Source organism: Drosophila bipectinata, chromosome 3L, assembly GCF_030179905.1.
Source record: "Drosophila bipectinata strain 14024-0381.07 chromosome 3L, DbipHiC1v2, whole genome shotgun sequence".
NCBI classification, from domain to species: Eukaryota; Metazoa; Arthropoda; class Insecta; order Diptera; family Drosophilidae; genus Drosophila; species Drosophila bipectinata.
Window position 1 is genome coordinate 21,286,219 of NC_091738.1, and position 18,584 is coordinate 21,304,802.

At 49.0% G+C, this 18,584-nt stretch overlaps 2 protein-coding genes across 2 annotated transcripts; one reads left to right on the forward strand and one right to left on the reverse strand.

The window, feature by feature from the left end:
- Nucleotides 1-1,175: 1,175 nt before the first annotated feature.
- On the reverse strand, nt 1,176-1,575 carry LOC108129107 (uncharacterized). The gene is made up of 2 exons (XM_017247032.2): nt 1,462-1,575; nt 1,176-1,397 (listed from the first exon to the last, which is right to left on the reverse strand). Exons 1-2 carry the CDS (start codon nt 1,493-1,495, stop codon nt 1,309-1,311), a joined length of 123 nt encoding a protein of 40 aa, XP_017102521.1. The 5' UTR covers nt 1,496-1,575; the 3' UTR covers nt 1,176-1,308.
- A 2,704-nt stretch (nt 1,576-4,279) lies between these two features.
- On the forward strand, nt 4,280-18,560 carry LanA (laminin subunit alpha). The gene is made up of 15 exons (XM_043212358.2): nt 4,280-4,720; nt 5,077-5,223; nt 6,716-7,340; nt 7,399-7,608; nt 7,671-8,084; nt 8,147-8,419; nt 8,481-9,333; nt 9,394-10,045; nt 10,108-10,388; nt 10,451-10,679; nt 10,747-11,217; nt 11,274-13,174; nt 13,232-16,420; nt 16,479-16,693; nt 16,751-18,560. The coding sequence occupies exons 1-15, from the start codon at nt 4,499-4,501 to the stop codon at nt 18,220-18,222; spliced, it is 11,154 nt and encodes a 3,717-aa protein (XP_043068293.1). The 5' UTR covers nt 4,280-4,498; the 3' UTR covers nt 18,223-18,560.
- Nucleotides 18,561-18,584: the final 24 nt, after the last annotated feature.

Consider the following 18,584-nt stretch of genomic DNA (forward strand, 5'->3'; position numbering starts at 1 on the left):
ATAATAACTTTAAATAGGTAAAAAGATTAAGAATAATAATTCAAAACACGCAAAAACTCCTTACACCGTTTGTAAGACAATAAACTCCTAATAACGACCATCAATTCGGTTATAAACATATCACAATAACCTGTAGGTCTTTACTTTTACCATTTTCACTCAAGCACTTTTGAAAACAAACAAAAATTAATTTTTCATTGTGTTAATATACTAACCCACATTTTTTTAATAAGTAATTTATGTAGAAACTCACAGATGTCGTACGAGTGTCTGACTCTTTTGTGGCCGAAGAATCTCTTAAATAACAAACTTTGAATGCTTAAGTTAACCGAGTTAAGAGAGTTAAGACGTCATAATCACTTATGACGTCGAACGTACTTTGGACTCGACCTATCTTTATGATAAAGCTGTAACAATAACACTGGATTAAGGTATTTTCCTATCAGAACGGAAATTAATCATATTAATGAATGAATGGAGGCGTCGAGCGTAAAAGGAATGACGTCTCTGTCTGCCGACCCAGCCCTCTAATGATTGCCGGGGGTTTTTTAGCTACTTAATTCGAGAAATTCAGCGTTTTTTTCGGCTCGCTCTTTTAAGGCGCTTATGTGTGACGACACAAAAACCGAGAGACGACGAATGCTAATTTCTCGCCTTTTTCGCTGGCTTTGTTGTTTATTTTTATCTATTTTCTTTTCTGTGCAAACGTGTTTGTGCATTGTTTAGCCGGCATTAATTGCAAATATTAGCTTGTTTTTACAATCAGTAATTATGAGACCTTGCGGGGATACTTCCAGCGCGATTATTGGGATTTCTTTTGGATGGGAAAATCCAAGAGATCGGTACTCTTTAATTCTAGCGTGTAATTCTTAAGAACAGCTCCTCGGTTTCGGCAGTTCCATCCGAATGAATAGGCTCCGAAATCAACTTGAACGTGGATTTCTTTTTTTGGTAAGACAGATTTCACAAGCTTAACTGAAGGTTAAAGTGGCAATTCTAGAGTCTATTCCGTTATTTCAAATACACAGATAAAAATTTATTGTTAATCTTTTTAAAGGTTTTTTTTCCTATCTACAAAAATTTCCATAAATTATTTCTAATATTATTATTATATTTCTATATTATTATTTTCCAATTTATAGCAAAACCCATTTTTTCATAGTGCATAACAAAAATTTAGAGTGGATAGAATACGCTTTATTGGATCACATAACAAAAGACTTAAGCAACAAACTTGCTCACCAACGGATTATACAAAATATATACAATTTGGGCGAATTTTATGGGCTTATCGCTGCTCCAAGGACCTCAGCTGACCTCCAGGAGGTGGTACTTGAACATTTTGTTCAGGGAACACATATTCTGGGACAACTCGTTGCAGACTCGCGCCACGCAGCCTTCAAAGGAAGATAGTGACGTTATATCGGAATCACGGTATCTCAACAGATCACTCGCACTAACCCACTAGATACTTGATCACTTTCAGCAGCACCATGTCGATCGGTATTCGGTAGTCGGTTATGTCTAGATCGGAGATCGGATGTCGCCAATCCAAAGAACTGCGCCCATGCACACGCGTCGAGACTTAGAACCAAATTGAACTCCGATTCGCACATGCAATCGCGGATAAGTGAAAACGTTTGTGTTAGGTGAGCGGCAGCGACGGCGACTGCGACGCCAAAGCCAACGCCAGCCGCGATCGGTACAGTGGAACAATTTTTTTTTTGAAAAGGTCAAGCCCACGAGAAAACCTGCTGAAATGTATGTGTTAATTATAGCTTAAAACCAATATATTTTCAAATTAATTATCTACATGAAAAGACAACTTCATAAGTAATATTTTATAATATTTTCCCTTCCCAGTGTTAAGCCTAATTATGATCTGTTTGTTAATGTCGTAACTGCAAGCCAATTTTTTTAACAGTTTTGTTTTTAAATATAATTTTTAGCAAGTAGGTGCCATTTAATTTTTTTGCATGTTTATTTTCTTATGCATTGTGATGCTAAATTTGTATTTACTGACTCAAAAAAATACATCAAGATGAATCAAAGCTATTTTATTTAAAATAAAAATTAGCTATTTAAAAATACACAGCTAACAAAATAATATTGTAACTTAGATATAGTAAATTAATGATCATTTTATTTAAGAAACTTGATAGCTATAATAAGTGCACAAATAGTAAAACAGTACAAAAAAAAAGTACTAAAATATTAGTATTAGCACCAATTTTTGTTGTGTGTAAAAATAAATGTATTCTTCTTTTATAGGGAAATAGATTCCTATATATTCAGTCATTAAACACACTTTACCACTTTGACCCACCGTTCACTGCTAATGTGGTTTAGGCCAAGCTTCATCAAGAACTTTTGCTGATGTTGCAATCTGCTGAGTTTCCTCATTTTTTTAAAGCGCATATGTTCATATATTTTCATTAATTTTTTGCCATGTTCATTTGCGTGCATTGCATAAGACGAAGGCACAGAACTGTTAGCGACTCGAATTACGTCATCAGAACTCGTTTACATGCAGCTTGGGACCCGAAATTGCGAAGCTGCTGCGCAGGCGCAGCAATTGAGGCCAAAAATACCAAGAGAACAAGTCGGTCTGACACTGGCAGCCGTCTTTATCAATGCAATTACTTTTGTCAATGCGATCGCCGCCAAACGGGTTTTCATACGACAAACACAGTTAGCCCAAAAAGATGGCGATATCAAAATATCTTCGATCGAAAAGCCGGCCGCGCTGCTGGCGCTGGCAGAGCAGTTGGCGGCAGCGCAGTCGCTGCTTTGGTCATGAATTTCGCACAATTTTTCTATGATCGTGATTTTCAAGAGTTGTTATAGCAGCTGCTAGTTTCTGCATTTGGCACTTTTAATCGGTCTAGCAATAAACTTCAAGTTTTCGGCGATTGTAGGTTGAGCTCACACTAGCAGATACTTTACGAGCGTTTGCATGGCTCCATTATTTTTATTTTTGGTCAGGCCTGAGCGGGTTTGGTTTGGAAGTGAGTTAAGCATGTTTTTCACCTTCGATTTATTGGCGCACCTCCATTTAATAACGGAAAACAGATTGCGAGTCTTGTTGGTAAAAACTATAACACTTCTGTTTATATGGCAATTAAACATTATTTATTTTAATTTACTTTTAAACTTATAATTGGTATTCAAACATGAAACCATTTGAAGAGGTTATACAAATTTGAAAGGAATATTGCCAAAATATTACCTGGCCTTACCCTTTGGGTTATTAACAATTATTGCATTTATATACAAATGCAAGTGTATCACAACCTTTTAGCCATTTAGCCAACCTTTTCTGATCATAAAGATCAGAGTTGAAGCTAAAAGATATTGTTTTAAATACTATATTTACCTGGTCCACATAAAAAAACGCCAAGTCATATAAAGAGCTTTTAAAAACATCATAAATTATTATAATTATGTCATACGTATTTAATAAAATTTTTATAAAAAACTGGAAAGCTAAGAACCATACGGATACATCAGTAAATGGACACATTTCTATGTCCTTCCATTTTTTTACAAATTTGCATTTGGTAAACAGAATTTGATGCATTTTATTACTGAAGTTTCAAAGTATACTGAACAGGCGGACTCCGCAAATCGAATGATTTTGTGGATTTTTTCAAAGCTGTCAGTCGAAGAGCCTTTCAACCATTTTCAATTGTTAATTTAATATACTTACCTTATACATATCAATTGATTATCTGTTGTTTTCCTTTTATATATCGCATCTATTAATAAATTTATACATACATTGTACAGCCATTAAACTATCAAACGCAAGCTCTCCGGCATATGTTTAAATGGCTTAGATTATAAAAGATTATCACAAAATATTTAGCAATCTCAAGAACAACACGATGTGCATGGATACATTTTTAAATTTCTATTTCCAACATATTCAAAATGAAAAGCTTTGGCGGAAATATGCTTTAACCTCCGGTGATCGCAGATCGATTCCAAAATATTCCACTTGCTTGAAGAACCGGTTTTCGGTTTGTTGAGTTTCATTTCGATCGTTCCCAGGCCGGCCGGCGAATGGGAAAAACAACAAAAGGCCAAAAAACACAAGTAAACAAAGCGGAAGAATCAAAACAAAGGGGGCAAATCTTGCGAAAGAGACGGAAAATCGTGTAACAGCTGTTATTAACAGCTGTTAAGCCCGCTGTTAGCTCTGCTCTGTATATGTGCTATAAAATCCGCGGCGGAAGCCAGACACGAATCCGTAAAAAGGGGACACCGTGGAAACATTCTCGCTGCAGTTGCGTCAGTTGCTCGCGACGAGCCATCCAGTGCGGTTGGATGAGCTCCAGGAAAAGAATAGTGAAAGGACCATAAGAACCAGTGAAGAAAGTGACCACCAGCTGATAAGAAAGTGAAATACACAAGTGTGACAGATACAGAACCGGAAGTGGTCGTCCGCTAAGGACTATCGTTATCGCAGCGCGCGGGTGCTTGAACTATCGGCACAATGGGGGTGACGGTGGCCTCCATTGGTGTCCTGCTGTTGGGCCTAGCGGTGGCCTATACCCAGGCGGAGCTTACGCCTCCATATTTCAATTTGGCCACGGGCAGGAAGATCTACGCCACGGCCACGTGCGGCCAGGATACGGACGGACCAGAGCTCTACTGCAAGTTGGTGGGAGCCAATACGGAGAACGATCACATCGACTACTCGGTTATCCAGGGACAGGTAATTATTTCTCCATTCGGGCCAGCAACGCCCAAAAAATTGGTGCCAGTATACATACACACAAAATCTGATGATCTTTACTCCTGCACTGGAAAAAATTCTTTCAAAAGATTGAAATCAGTGAAGTGGCGTTTGGTTTGATGGAGTATATCAAGTAATAGTGCTATTACTTTTAAGATGATGTTGAATTACCATATAGATTCCATTTATCCTTCTACATAACATTTTTTTAAACTTTTTCTCAGTGTATGCTGCATTTAGAGCTCCCCCACATGTGTTGAACAGTCGTGGACTCTAAAAATACTCTGTGGGCCTTTTTCCTGTAAAATTTCTAACATGTGCTTTGTTTCTTGTAGGTCTGCGACTATTGTGATCCCAATGTGCCGGAGAAGAACCATCCGCCAGAGAACGCCATTGACGGCACTGAGGCCTGGTGGCAGAGTCCTCCTTTGTCCAGGGGCATGAAATTCAATGAAGTCAATCTGACCATCAATTTCGAACAGGTAAGCAGGGGAACAGAAAGCCGAAGGGAGCCGCCTGTGAAACGCATAAGAAACCCATGAAAGGCTAAAAGGTACCGGGGGTCGGATGCAACTTGTTTTCGGGACCATGCCTTGGGATCGTAAAATTTGAAAACAATTTTAATGGGTTTTCATTTCAACGTCGACAGCCACTTCGATGGCAACTACGACGACACAGCAAAAAATGTTGCTGAGCCCAGAGATTTCGTGTTGGCTCTGCCCCTTTGGAGTTGCGGGTTATCACCATACACCATATATTATACACACTTGAATGGGAAGTCTCGGTTTACAAGCTGCTTAGAAACCGACCCGGAGCATTGACTCTTTCGAGCTGTTCATTCTTGGGTTTTTGTTTTTTTTTTTTTCGAGCGACAAGGCACTTTTTTTCTTGGGGCCCCAGCATACGACATAATCGAATTGGGAGCAGTCTGCTTATCAGCATACGAAGAAAAAACTACGGCCTTATCATCCCAGAGCCTGAGTTGTTCTATAAAAACTTCGGGGTCTCGCAGGCTAACATGATTATGGAACATGCAGCGGAAGTGGAGCGATTACTTGGTTTTAAACTAAAAAAAAGAGTTTATTTGGAAGACTTGCTTAATATAAATATTTATATTATAATTTGTATTAACTAGAAGCACTTATTTTCCGTGCATGGAATATAATTTGCACTAAGATCTCTACATCTCAACATGATCTCATCCTCTACTTATGAGAGTATGCCATGGTGGTTTTAATTCATCTGGTGCAATTTTCTTAATTCTCGGAATGCATCCGAACATGAGATTTCGGATTATATATAGCCTGCACTACATATTGTGGTTTCTGGGATCTGATATAATACTTTCTAATACGATATCTTAGAGATTCCTTCTCACTCTGCCTCTGTTTATGCAAAAAACTCATATACTTGAGTAAAACAAATAAAAAACATGAAGATAAACAAATCAGGGCAACACCACAGTATATAAGATACGAACTACAAACATAGATACGAATGAATTTGTATCTCTGCATACATACACACATGTATCTCGTTTTCTTTGGTTCGTTTTCAATTGAAGCCAAATTAAAAAGCAAACATAAACCAAGAAAATATAAATAAACGTATATTCTGACCGAGACCACTGCAGGCTGGAACATTTGGAGTTAATTCTCGTCCAGTGATCTCATGCCACCGCCTCACACTTTTCCATATGCTGGTGTAGTTCGTATCTATGTACACAGCCGAGCGATGTGTACACTCGACTAATAAATTTCAATGAAACTGCTGGCGCGAAATACACATGGCTGATTGTCTCATAGGGTATGAAGAAACTGTAGAGCAGCCTAAGGGTTAAGGCTTCTTTCTTTGAGATACTTTGTATCTCGCCTGTTGACTTTCCCACTGTAGAGATTGTTTTGAGTGTTTCATCAAGATTTGCATAGTATTCTAGCCCTTATTTAACCCATTTGCTTAACCCATTTTCCGCAGGAATTCCATGTGGCTTACCTATTCATCCGTATGGGCAACTCGCCCCGTCCGGGCCTCTGGACCCTGGAAAAGTCCACGGACTACGGCAAGACCTGGACCCCCTGGCAGCACTTCTCCGACACTCCTGCCGATTGCGAGACCTACTTCGGCAAAGACACCTACAAGCCCATCACCCGCGACGACGACGTCATCTGCACCACCGAATACTCCAAGATCGTGCCGCTGGAGAACGGCGAGATTCCAGTCATGTTGCTGAACGAGCGCCCCAGTTCCACAAACTACTTCAACTCGACGGTGCTGCAGGAATGGACACGAGCCACCAACGTCAGGATCCGCTTGCTGCGAACCAAGAATCTTCTGGGGCATCTCATGTCCGTGGCCCGACAGGACCCCACGGTGACCCGTCGCTACTTCTACTCGATCAAGGATATTTCCATCGGCGGACGTTGTATGTGCAACGGTCACGCCGACACCTGTGACGTTAAGGACCCGAAGAGCCCGGTCAGGATTCTCGCCTGTCGCTGCCAGCACCACACCTGCGGTATCCAGTGCAACGAGTGCTGCCCCGGATTCGAGCAGAAGAAGTGGCGTCAGAACACCAACGCAAGGCCCTTTAACTGCGAACGTTAGTATTACAACAATATGTAATAGGAATATTAAACAAGTCTAACTAATTTTTTCAGCCTGCAACTGCCACGGTCACAGCAACGAATGCAAGTACGATGAGGAGGTAAACCGCAAGGGACTCTCCCTGGACATCCATGGACGCTATGAAGGAGGAGGAGTGTGCCGCAACTGTCAGCACAACACGGTGGGCATCAACTGCAACAAGTGCATGCCCAAGTACTACAGACCCAAGGGCAAGCACTGGAATGAAACCGACGTGTGTAGCCGTAAGTATACCATTTCCTACTAAACTAAGGGAAATAATCTAAACCCCCATCAACAATTACAGCCTGCCAGTGCGACCACTTCTACTCCACCGGACATTGCGAGGAGGAGACCGGAAACTGTGAGTGCCTTGCCGCCTTCCAGCCGCCAAACTGCGACTCCTGCGCCTACGGCTACTACGGATACCCCAATTGTAGGGAGTGCGAGTGCAACCTGAACGGCACCAACGGCTACCACTGCGAGGCGGAGAGCGGCCAGCAGTGCCCGTGCAAGATCAACTTCGCCGGGCCCTACTGTAAGCAGTGCGCCGAGGGCTACTACGGATTCCCCGAGTGCAAGGCCTGCGAGTGCAACAAGATCGGCTCCATCAGCAACGACTGCAACATGACCACTGGAGAGTGCAAGTGCTTGACCAGCTTTGGAGGCAACAACTGCGAACGCTGCAAGCACGGATACTTCAACTATCCCAGTTGCACCTGTAAGTTGGCCTGGAGGACACCCCAAAGGGGATCCCTTTCTCACTTTGTGCTTACTTTCCAGACTGCGATTGCGACCAGCAAGGAACAGAGTCGGAGATCTGCAACAAGCAGTCGGGCCAGTGCATCTGCCGTGAAGGGTTCGGAGGACCCAGGTGTGACCAGTGCTTGCCCGGCTTCTACAACTATCCGGACTGCAAGCCCTGCAACTGCTCCGGCACAGGCAGCTCGGCGATCACCTGCGACAACACCGGAAAGTGCAACTGCCTCAACAACTTTGCCGGAAAACAATGTACTCTCTGTAGTGCGGGCTATTACAGCTATCCAGATTGTTTGCGTAAGTTACATTACGGCTATTATAGCGATAACCAGGATTAATTGTTCACTTTAACCCCCAGCTTGCCACTGCGACTCCCATGGATCGCAGGGCGTGACCTGCAATGCGGACGGCCAGTGCCTGTGTGAGCCGAACTTTGACGGACGTCAGTGCGACTCCTGCAAGGAAGGCTTCTACAACTTCCCCAGCTGCGAGGACTGCAACTGCGATCCGGCCGGAGTGATCGACAAGTTCGCCGGATGCGGATCTGTTCCCGTCGGGGAGCTGTGCAAGTGCAAGGACCGAGTCCAGGGCAGGATCTGTGATGAGTGCAAGCCGCTCTTCTGGAACCTGAACATCAGCAATCCTGACGGCTGCGAGAACTGTGAATGCTGGACCGACGGAACCATCTCTGCCCTGGACACGTGTGCCTCCAAGTCCGGCCAGTGCCCTTGCAAGCCTCACACTCAAGGCCGTCGTTGCCAGGAGTGTAAGGATGGCACCTTCGACCTGGACAGCGCCTCGCTCTTCGGCTGCAAGGACTGCAGCTGCGATGTGGGCGGATCTTGGAACAGCGTTTGCGACAAGATCAGTGGTCAGTGCAAGTGCCACCCGCGAGTTACAGGCCGAGCATGCACCCAGCCCTTGACGACCCACTTCTTCCCCACCCTGCACCAGTTCCAGTATGAGTACGAGGACGGAAAGTTGCCCTCTAGCACCCAGGTGCGGTATGATTACGATGAGAAGGCCTTCCCCGGCTTCAGCAGCAAGGGCTACGTGGTGTTCAACGCCATTCAGAACGAGGTGCGCAACGAGATCAACGTTTTCAAGTCGTCGCTCTATAGGATTGTACTGCGCTACGTTAACCCCAACCCCGAGAACGTCACCGCCACCATTTTGATAACCTCCGAAAACCCACTGGAGGTGGATCAGAAGTAAGTCGTCCACTCCCCAAACTCATTCTGTAATAACCGCTTGTATTCCTACACTCCCAGTGTGAAGGTTCTGCTCCAACCCACTCTGGAACCACAGTTCGTGACGGTGTCTGGTCCCAAGGGTCTGAAGCCATCAACCGTTGTGCTCGATCCCGGAAACTACGTCTTCACAACCAAGGCGAACAAGAATGTGATGCTGGACTACTTTGTGCTGCTGCCCGCTGCCTACTACGAAGCCGGAATCCTCACCCGTCACATCTCAAATCCCTGCGAACTGGGCAACATGGAGCTGTGTCGCCATTACAAGTATGCTTCCGTGGACGTGTTCCAGCCGGCAAACGTGCCATTTGTCATTGGCGCCAACTCGAAACCCATCAAGCCCACCGAAGTCTACGCCGATACCGAGCACCTGGAGATCGTTAGCCATGTGGGCGACATTCCAGTGCTGAGCGAGACCCAAAAGGAGCTGAACTACATTGTGGACATCCCGCAAAGCGGGCGCTATATATTCGTAATCGACTACATCAGCGATCGCAACTTCCCGAACACCTACTACATCAACCTGAAGCTAAAGGGCAGCCCGGATTCAGAGACGCCAGTTCTGCTTTATCCTTGCTTGTACTCCACCATTTGCCGCACATCGGTCAACTACGATGGTCAGGAGAAGCCTTTCTACATCAGCAAGGAGGATCTGCAGCCAGTGACAGTATACGTAGGTTTTGGATACATCCCAAAATGGGTTCTGGTTTGTACTTACCATCCAATAATTTTCAGGCTGACATCACCGACGACTTCCGCCAGCCGATCATTTCGGTGACAGCCATTCCGGTGGATCAGTGGTCCATTGACTACATCAACCCGAGCCCAGTGTGTGTGATTCACAACCAGAAGTGCTCCACGCCGAAGTTCCTCTCCGTACCCGACTCCAAGAAGATCGAGTTCGAAACTGACCACGACGATCGCATTGCGGCCAACAAGCCTCCCTATGCAGCTCTCGATGAGAGGGTCAAGCTGGTCCACCTGGACAGCAAGGAGGAGGGTAGCATTGTCATTGAGTAAGTACTTCAAATCGTATTCTATTCCTCACACGATCGTATCTAATCCTTAATCTCACCAGGTCCAAGGTTGATTACGCCCAGCCCAACACGTATGTCATCCTGGTGAAGTACTACCAGCCGAACCACCCGAAATACCAAGTCCATTACACCCTGACGGCTGGAAAGAACCAGTACGATGGCAAGTTCGACATTCAGCACTGTCCCTCCAGCTCTGGATGCCGTGGCGTAATCCGACCGGGAGAGGACGGATGGTTCGAGATCGACGATGACTTCAAGTTTACCATCACGGTGGGATCAAACTCCAACTTTATAGATGCAACCCTTACTGACATTTGGAATAATTCCATTGTTTCAGAATCCGAGACCTCAGAGCGTGTGGCTGGATTACCTGGTTGTGGTGCCACTGAAGCAGTTCAACGACGATCTTCTGGTGGAGGAGACCTTCGACCAAACCAAGGAGTTCATTCAGAACTGCGGCCACGACCACTTCCACATCACCCACAATGCCAGTGAATTCTGCAAGAAATCCGTGTTCTCCCTGACGGCGGACTACAACAGCGGTTCTCTGCCCTGCAACTGTGACTACGCCGGATCCACCAGCTTCGAGTGCCATCCGTTTGGTGGCCAGTGCCAGTGCAAGCCGAACGTCATCGAGCGCCAGTGCGGAGCCTGCAGGAGTCGCTACTACGGATTCCCCGACTGCAAGCCCTGCCAGTGCCCAAGCAGCGCCATGTGCGAGCCGACCACCGGAGAGTGCATGTGTCCGCCGAACGTCATCGGTGAAATGTGCGAGAAGTGTGCTCCAAATACCTACGGATTCCATCAGGTGACCCACAGATTAAAATATTATTTTTCCACTTACTTACTTCAAAACACAATCAGGTGATTGGCTGCGAGGAGTGCAACTGCAACCACATGGGCATTGCCAACGGAAACACCCAGTGCGACCTGTTCAACGGAACATGTGAGTGCCGGGACAACATTGAAGGACGCGCCTGCGACGTCTGCGCCCACGGATACTACAACTTCCCGCACTGCCAGGAGTGTAGCTGCCACAAGCCCGGAACCGAGATCGAGGTGTGCGACAAGGTCGACGGCAGCTGCTTCTGTAAGAAGAACGTGGTCGGAAGGGACTGCGACCAGTGCGTGGATGGCACCTACAACCTCCAGGACAGCAACCCCGATGGCTGCACCACGTGCTTCTGCTTCGGAAAGACATCCCGTTGCGACAGCGCCTATCTCAGAGTCTACAACGTGAGTCTTCTGCGTCAAGTGTCCATCAGCACTCCGCAGTTCCGCGAGGACAGCATTAAGTTCGACATTTGGCCAGTGCCCGTGGAGGATATTTTCCTGAATGAAACCACCCTCCAAGCGGACTTCACCCTGCGGGAACTGAACGACGAGAGGCCGGCCTACTTCGGAGTACTGGACTACCTTCTCAACCAGAACAACCACATTTCCGCTTACGGCGGAGATCTGGGCTACACGCTGGTTTTCACTTCCGGCTTCGACGGCAAGTCTATTATAGCTCCGGATGTCATCCTGTTCAGCGAGCACAACACCCTCGTGCACCAGAGCTGGGAGCAGCCAAACAGGAACCAGCCATTCAAGAACCGCATCCAAATGGTGGAATCCAACTTCCAAACTGTTTCCGGAAAGCCCGTTTCCCGCGCCGACTTCATGATGGTTCTGCGCGACCTTAAATCAATCTTCATTAGGGCCAACTACTGGGAACAAACCTTGGTCACCCATTTGGACGATGTCTACCTAACCCTGGCCGATGAAGATGCTGACGGAACTTCCGAACAGAAATTCCTGGCTGTGGAACGCTGCTCCTGCCCACCTGGATATGCGGGACACTCATGCGAGGACTGTGCCCCCGGCTACTACAGGGACCCCAACGGACCCTACGGCGGCTACTGCATTCCCTGCGAGTGCAATGGACACTCGGAGACCTGCGACTGCGCCACCGGCATCTGCACGGCCTGTCAGCACGGCACTCAGGGAGACCACTGCGAGCAGTGCGTGGCCGGCTACTATGGAGACGCAACTCGAGGCACACCGGGCGACTGCATGATCTGCGCCTGTCCCCTGCCCTTCGACACGAACAACTTCGCCACCAGCTGCGAAATATCCGAGAGCGGAAACGAAATCCATTGCGAATGCCAGCCAGGGTACACAGGACCCCGTTGTGAAGCCTGCGCCAATGGCTTCTATGGCCAGCCAGAGGCTCTGGGAGAGACTTGCAAGCCTTGCGACTGCTCCGGCAACATCAATCCGGAGGATCAGGGATCCTGCGACACGCGAACTGGAGAGTGCTTGCGCTGCCTGAACAACACCTATGGAGCAGCCTGTAACCTGTGCGCTCCTGGCTTCTACGGAGATGCCATCAAACTGAAGAACTGCCAGAGCTGCGACTGCGACGATTTGGGCACTCTGAACTGTGATCCCTTCGTGGGCAAGTGCACCTGTCATGAGAACGTGATCGGGGAGCGTTGCGACCGCTGTAAGGCGGACCACTACGGATTCGAGTCTGGCTTGGGTTGCCATGCTTGCGATTGCGGATCTGCATCCAATTCCACCCAATGCGATCCCCACACTGGCCACTGTGCCTGCAAGCCTGGAGTCACCGGTCGCCAGTGCGACAGGTGCGCCGTGGACCACTGGAAGTACGAGAGCGATGGGTGCACACCGTGCAACTGCAACCAAGGATACTCTCGAGGATTCGGATGCAACCCCAACACCGGCAAGTGCCAGTGTCTGCCAGGAGTCATCGGAGACAGGTGAGTCGTAACAACTCGTTTTTCCAAACCGATTCCCCTAATCCCATTCCTTACCAGGTGCGATGCTTGTCCAAACCGCTGGGTGCTGATCAAGGATGAGGGCTGCCAAGAGTGCAACAACTGCCACCACGCCCTGCTGGATGTAACCGACGCAATGCGCTATAAGATAGACAATGTCCTGGAGGACTTCAACAGCGTGACCCTGGCCTTCTTCACAAGCCAGAAACTGAACTACTACGACGAACTGGCCGACGAGCTGGAGCCAAAGGTCAAGGCGCTGGATCCCACGAGTGTGAACCTCAATCCTTCAAAGAAGGCGAACAGCGAAATCGAGTCGGAGGCCAAGTCCTTCGCCAAGCAAGTCAACCAAACCCTAGCCAATGCAGTGGATATCCGTGACAGATCCAGCACTACTCTGGGTAACATTACGGCAGCCTATCAGGAGGCGGTCAAGAGCGCCGCCCAGGCCAAGGAGGCCATCTCAGCCGTGGAGGCTCTGTCAGAAAATCTGGAGGCCACAGCGAGCACCAAAATTGATGCGGCTCTGGAGCAGGCTCAGAAGATCCTCACCCAAATAAACGACACGAAGATTGAGCTTTTGCCCAACGAGCAAGTCCTGGAAAAGGCCAGGAAACTGTACGAGGAAGTCAACACCTTGGTGCTTCCGATCAAGGAACAGAACCGAAGCTTGCACGCTTTGATGAACGACATCGGAGAGTTCAGCGACAAGGTGGAAGATCTGTTCGACTGGAGCAAGAAGTCGCAGGAACAATCGGCGGATGTCGAGCTGAGGAATATAGCCAACCAGAAGGCGTTCGACAACTCCAAGTTCGACACCGTTTCGGAGCAACAGCAGCAGGCCGAGAAGAACATCAATGAGGCCGGCAATTTCCTGATCAATGGGGACCTGACTCTCAACCAGATTGAGGACCGGCTGGACAACCTAAGGGACGCCTTGAACGAACTGGCCAGCGTTAATAAGAAGGTGGACGACGAACTGCCCTCCAGAGAGGAGGAGCACAATGAGGCGGAGAAACTCACGGAGGAAGCCGAGGTTAAGGCAGCCCAACTCGCTGCCAAGGCCCAGGACTTGGCCTTCCAATACGCGGACATGACCTCACAGGCCGAGCCCGCCATCAAGGCGGCCACTGCCTACTCCGGCATTGTTGAGGCCGTCGAAGCTGCTCAGAAGTTCAGCCAGGATGCCATCACAGCCGCTGGCAATGCCACACAGATCACGGACGGCATTGAAGATCGCGCTGGCCAGGCCGACTCCCAGTCGGCAGAGCTCCTGCAGAAGGCGCGCCAATCCCTCCTGAAGGTCCAGGACGACCTGCAGCCGCGCCTCAACCAGTCGGCTGGCAAGGTCCAGAAGATATCCGACTTGAACAATGTCACCGAAGAACAGCTGAAGGACATAAACATCCTGATCAATCAACTGCCAGCGGAGTCTCAGAGGGACATGTGGAAGAACTCGAACACCAATGCCAGCGACGCCCTCGAGATTCTAAAGAACGCCCTGGACATTCTGAAGCCGGTCAGTGCCCAAACACCAAAGGAACTGGAGGTGGCTCAGAACATTAAGCGCCATCTGGATCTGACCAACAAGGACATCTCGCAGGCGAACAACCAGTTGGACAACGTGGAGTCTAGCATTTCTAATCTGAACGCACTGGCCGATGGCGTGGAGGACCAGCAGCAACATGTCGGTGAACAGACGGCGAAGCTTGGCCAGGACATCGAGAACCTAAAACGCCAGGTGGAGACTGCCCGTCAGACGGCCAACAAGATCAAGGTGGGCGTCAACTTCAAGCCAAGCACCATTCTCGAGCTGAAGACACCGGAGAAGGCCAAGCTTCTCGCCACGCGCACCAATCTCTCCTTCTTCTTCCACACCACGGAGCCCGATGGTTTCCTTCTGTACCTGGGCAACGACAACAAGACCGCCCAGAAGAACACCGACTTCGTGGCCGTAGAACTGCAGAATGGCTACCCAATCCTCTCCATCGACATGGGCAGTGGGGCAGAGCGCATTACCAATCCGAAGTACGTGGCGGACGGCAAATGGTACCAGGCGGTGGTGGACCGAGTGGGTCCTAACGCCAAACTCACTATCCGGGAACAATTGGCCAACCGAGAGATACAGGAGTATCCGGCATCCGCTAATCTTGAGGGTCCTGAGAATATCCTGCACGTCGACCGAAACAGTCGTCTCTTCGTAGGCGGTTATCCGCCGGCGCCCGATTTTAATCCTCCTGAAGACCTTAAGGCCACCTCCTTCAACGGCGTCATCGAGGACCTCAGGATCGGGGACGAGCCAGTGGGACTGTGGAACTTTGTGTACGGCGAGGAAAACGACGAGGGTGCCCAGGAGCGCGATGTTCTCCAGGATAAGGAGCGCCCGGTGACAGGTCTACGGTTCAAGGGCAACGGCTATGTTCAGCTGAACACTTCCTCGAACCTGAGGAACCGATCCAGCGTCGAGTTCCGATTCAAGGCCGACAAGGACGCGGCCAACGGTCTGCTCTTCTTCTACGGACGGGACAAGCATTACATGTCCATTGAAATGATCGACGGAGCCATCTATTTCAACATCAGTCTGGGCGAGGGCGGATTGGTCTCGGCCAACCAGAATCGCTACAACGACGGCCAGTGGCACAAGGTTGTGGCGGAACGCGAGTACCGACAGGGCCTGCTCAAGGTGGACGACATAGTACTTGCCCGGGAAGCGGCGCCGGTGGAAGCCGACGGAGAGCTGCCTCGCCTGCGAAGGGTCTTCTTCGGCGGGTATCCCAAACGACCAAATAGCACCCTGAATCTCCAGCCCAGCTTCCAGGGATGCATCGACGACGTGGTCATCAACTTGGTTCACGTGGATCTTACCGAGTACGTTAACGGCACTGGCGTGGAGGAGGGCTGTGCCGACAAGTTCTCCACAGTGCTGTCGTATGCCCCGCACGAGTTTGGCTTCCTGCGCGTCAACGAGATCTCCTCCGGCGAGAACCTATACGTGGAACTGCGATTCAGGACCCGCCAGCCCACGGGTGTCCTCTTCTACGCCACCAACTACAACCAGAGCTTCACCCTGGGCTTGGCCCTGGACGAGGGAGCCCTCAAGCTGAATAGCTTGGGCCGGCAGTTGGTGGTGGACGAACGACTCTTCAACGACGGCGAGGAGCACCAAGTCACGGTGCAGCAAAGCCACGGAAAGCTGAGACTAGCTGTGGACGATGTGGATGCCAAGGAGTAAGACGATCCTTATTTTTTTATTATTTATTCCACTAACGTATGCTTTTCTCCCAAGACTTCCCTCGCCGCAACAACCCAAATTGGAGGGCGGCGACATATTCTTTGCCGGACTCCCCGACAACTACCGAACCCCCAGGAATGCCTTGGCCACCACGGCCTACTTCGTGGGCTGCATCAGCGACGTGACCGTCAACAACGAGATCATCAATTTCGCCAACAGTGTGGAGAAGAAGAACGGCAACACCAATAGCTGTCCTCCGACTGTCCTGGGTTAGTTGCATCTCATCACTCCTCAATGGCTATTTTTCAATTGCATCTTATTTTCAGCCTACGACCCCAGCGAGGTACCCAGCTATTACCCCAGTGGAGCCAACGAAATAGTAGAGCCCTGGTATAACCCCGAAGACAGCAACCCCATCTACAACCCAGTGACGGTGCCAACTTCGCCTCCCACCACAACTACCACAGCGCGCACCACCACCACTACCACTACCACCACCACTACCACCACCCCTGCCACCACATCTACAGCTCAGGCACACATCCCCATCGACGAGGACGAGGAGAAGGAACGGGAGAGAGAGAAGGACCTCGCTAATCAGAGAACTCTGACCACCCGGCCACCAGCCGTCTTGAATCTGCCAAACGATCTTCGCTGCAAGCTGCCAGGGCAGCCCAACTATGATGTCACCTACGCAGAGGCGGGCTACCGCTTCTATGGAGTGCGGGAGCAGCGACTGGAGATCAGCTCTTTGCCGGTGAAGCTGAAACGGCACCACGACGTCGGCTTCTCGTTCCGCACGGAACACCCCAACGGCCTGCTCTTCTACGCAGGCAGCAAGCAGCGAGATGACTTCATAGCCGTCTATCTCCTGGACGGCAAAGTCACCCATGAAGTGCGGGCTGGAGAGCTGCTCCAGGCGAAGATCACCAGTCAAGCGGAGCTTAACGACGGAAATTGGCACACCGTGGAAGCGGTGCGCACCAGTCGAAAGGTGAGCCTGATTGTGGATCAGAAAGAGCAGCCGGGATCAGTGGAGCTGATCCCTGACCGCAGTGCTCCATTGCTGGCCGTCGAGATGCCCATATTCTTCGGCGGCATCAACAAATTCCTGGAGGCGGAGGTCAAGAACCTCACCTCCTTCCGGACGGAGGCGCCATTCTACAACGGCTGTCTTCAAGATATAAAGTTCGATAGTGACTTAATAAAGTCGCCGCCGCAGGACTTTGGAGTGGTGCCGTGCTCGGAGCAAGTGGAGCGAGGCGTGTACTTTAGCAGCGAGTCGTCCTACGCCAAGCTTTTCGATCGATTCTCAGTCGGTTCGGACATGTCGATCAGCTTCAACTTCCGGCCCAGGGATCCCAATGGATTGCTCTTCTCCGCGCACGGAAAGAACTCTTACGCGGTCCTCGAGCTGGTGGACAACACGCTGATCTTCACCGTCAAATCAGATCCCAAGAACATCATTACCACCAACTTCACGCTGCCGAATGACGAGAGCTTCTGCGATGGCCAGACGCGCAACGTCCAGGCCATCAAGTCCAAGTTCGTGATCAACATTGCGGTTAACTTCATCAGCTCGAATCCGGGCGTGGGCAACGAGGGCTCAGCTACGACCAAGACGAACCGTCCGCTCTTCATGGGTGGCCATCCGTTCTTCAACAAGGCCCCGGGCATAGCCACCAAGAAGACCTTCAAGGGATGCATCAGTCAGGTGGAAATCAACAAGAAGGCCATCCACATCACGCCCAATATGATCAACGGAGACGTCTGGCAGGGCTACTGCCCAACGAACTAGCCGAAAGGATCACTGGAACGGAAAGGGACTAACGATTCAAACTAACCAATTATGGAAAACTGCCAAGGAACATTTATGTGACCCGGAAATCAAAGGACAACGAACGAACAAACCTAAAACGAACAAAATCGACGGGTCTGGGGAGGATGTCTGGACTCCCAGGATAATGGATCTCCAGCATAACCGCCAGTCGTATATCTCTACTCTATAAGTCAAGCTCTGTGCCAATCTATTAAAGCCATATATTCTTGTAATACCTTGTAGCTCTTCGATAACTCTTCAAGTTATTTGGAATATTTTTCATTTTTTCATTCAATAAATATGATTTTAATCCAAAACATCCCATATGTTTCATCCCAGAA

Coding starts and splice junctions, on each gene's coding strand:
- LOC108129107 (XM_017247032.2), bottom strand. CDS start 1,495: ATGGTGCTGCTGAAAGTGATCAAGTATCTAGTGG. Junction 1,398..1,461: donor AGTGATCAAGTATCTAGTGG/GTTAGTGCGAGT, acceptor CTTCCTTTGAAG/GCTGCGTGGCGCGAGTCTGC.
- LanA (XM_043212358.2), top strand. CDS start 4,499: ATGGGGGTGACGGTGGCCTCCATTGGTGTCCTGCTGTTGGGCCTAGCG. Junction 8,420..8,480: donor CAGCTATCCAGATTGTTTGC/GTAAGTTACATT, acceptor TTTAACCCCCAG/CTTGCCACTGCGACTCCCAT. Junction 11,218..11,273: donor ATACCTACGGATTCCATCAG/GTGACCCACAGA, acceptor AAACACAATCAG/GTGATTGGCTGCGAGGAGTG.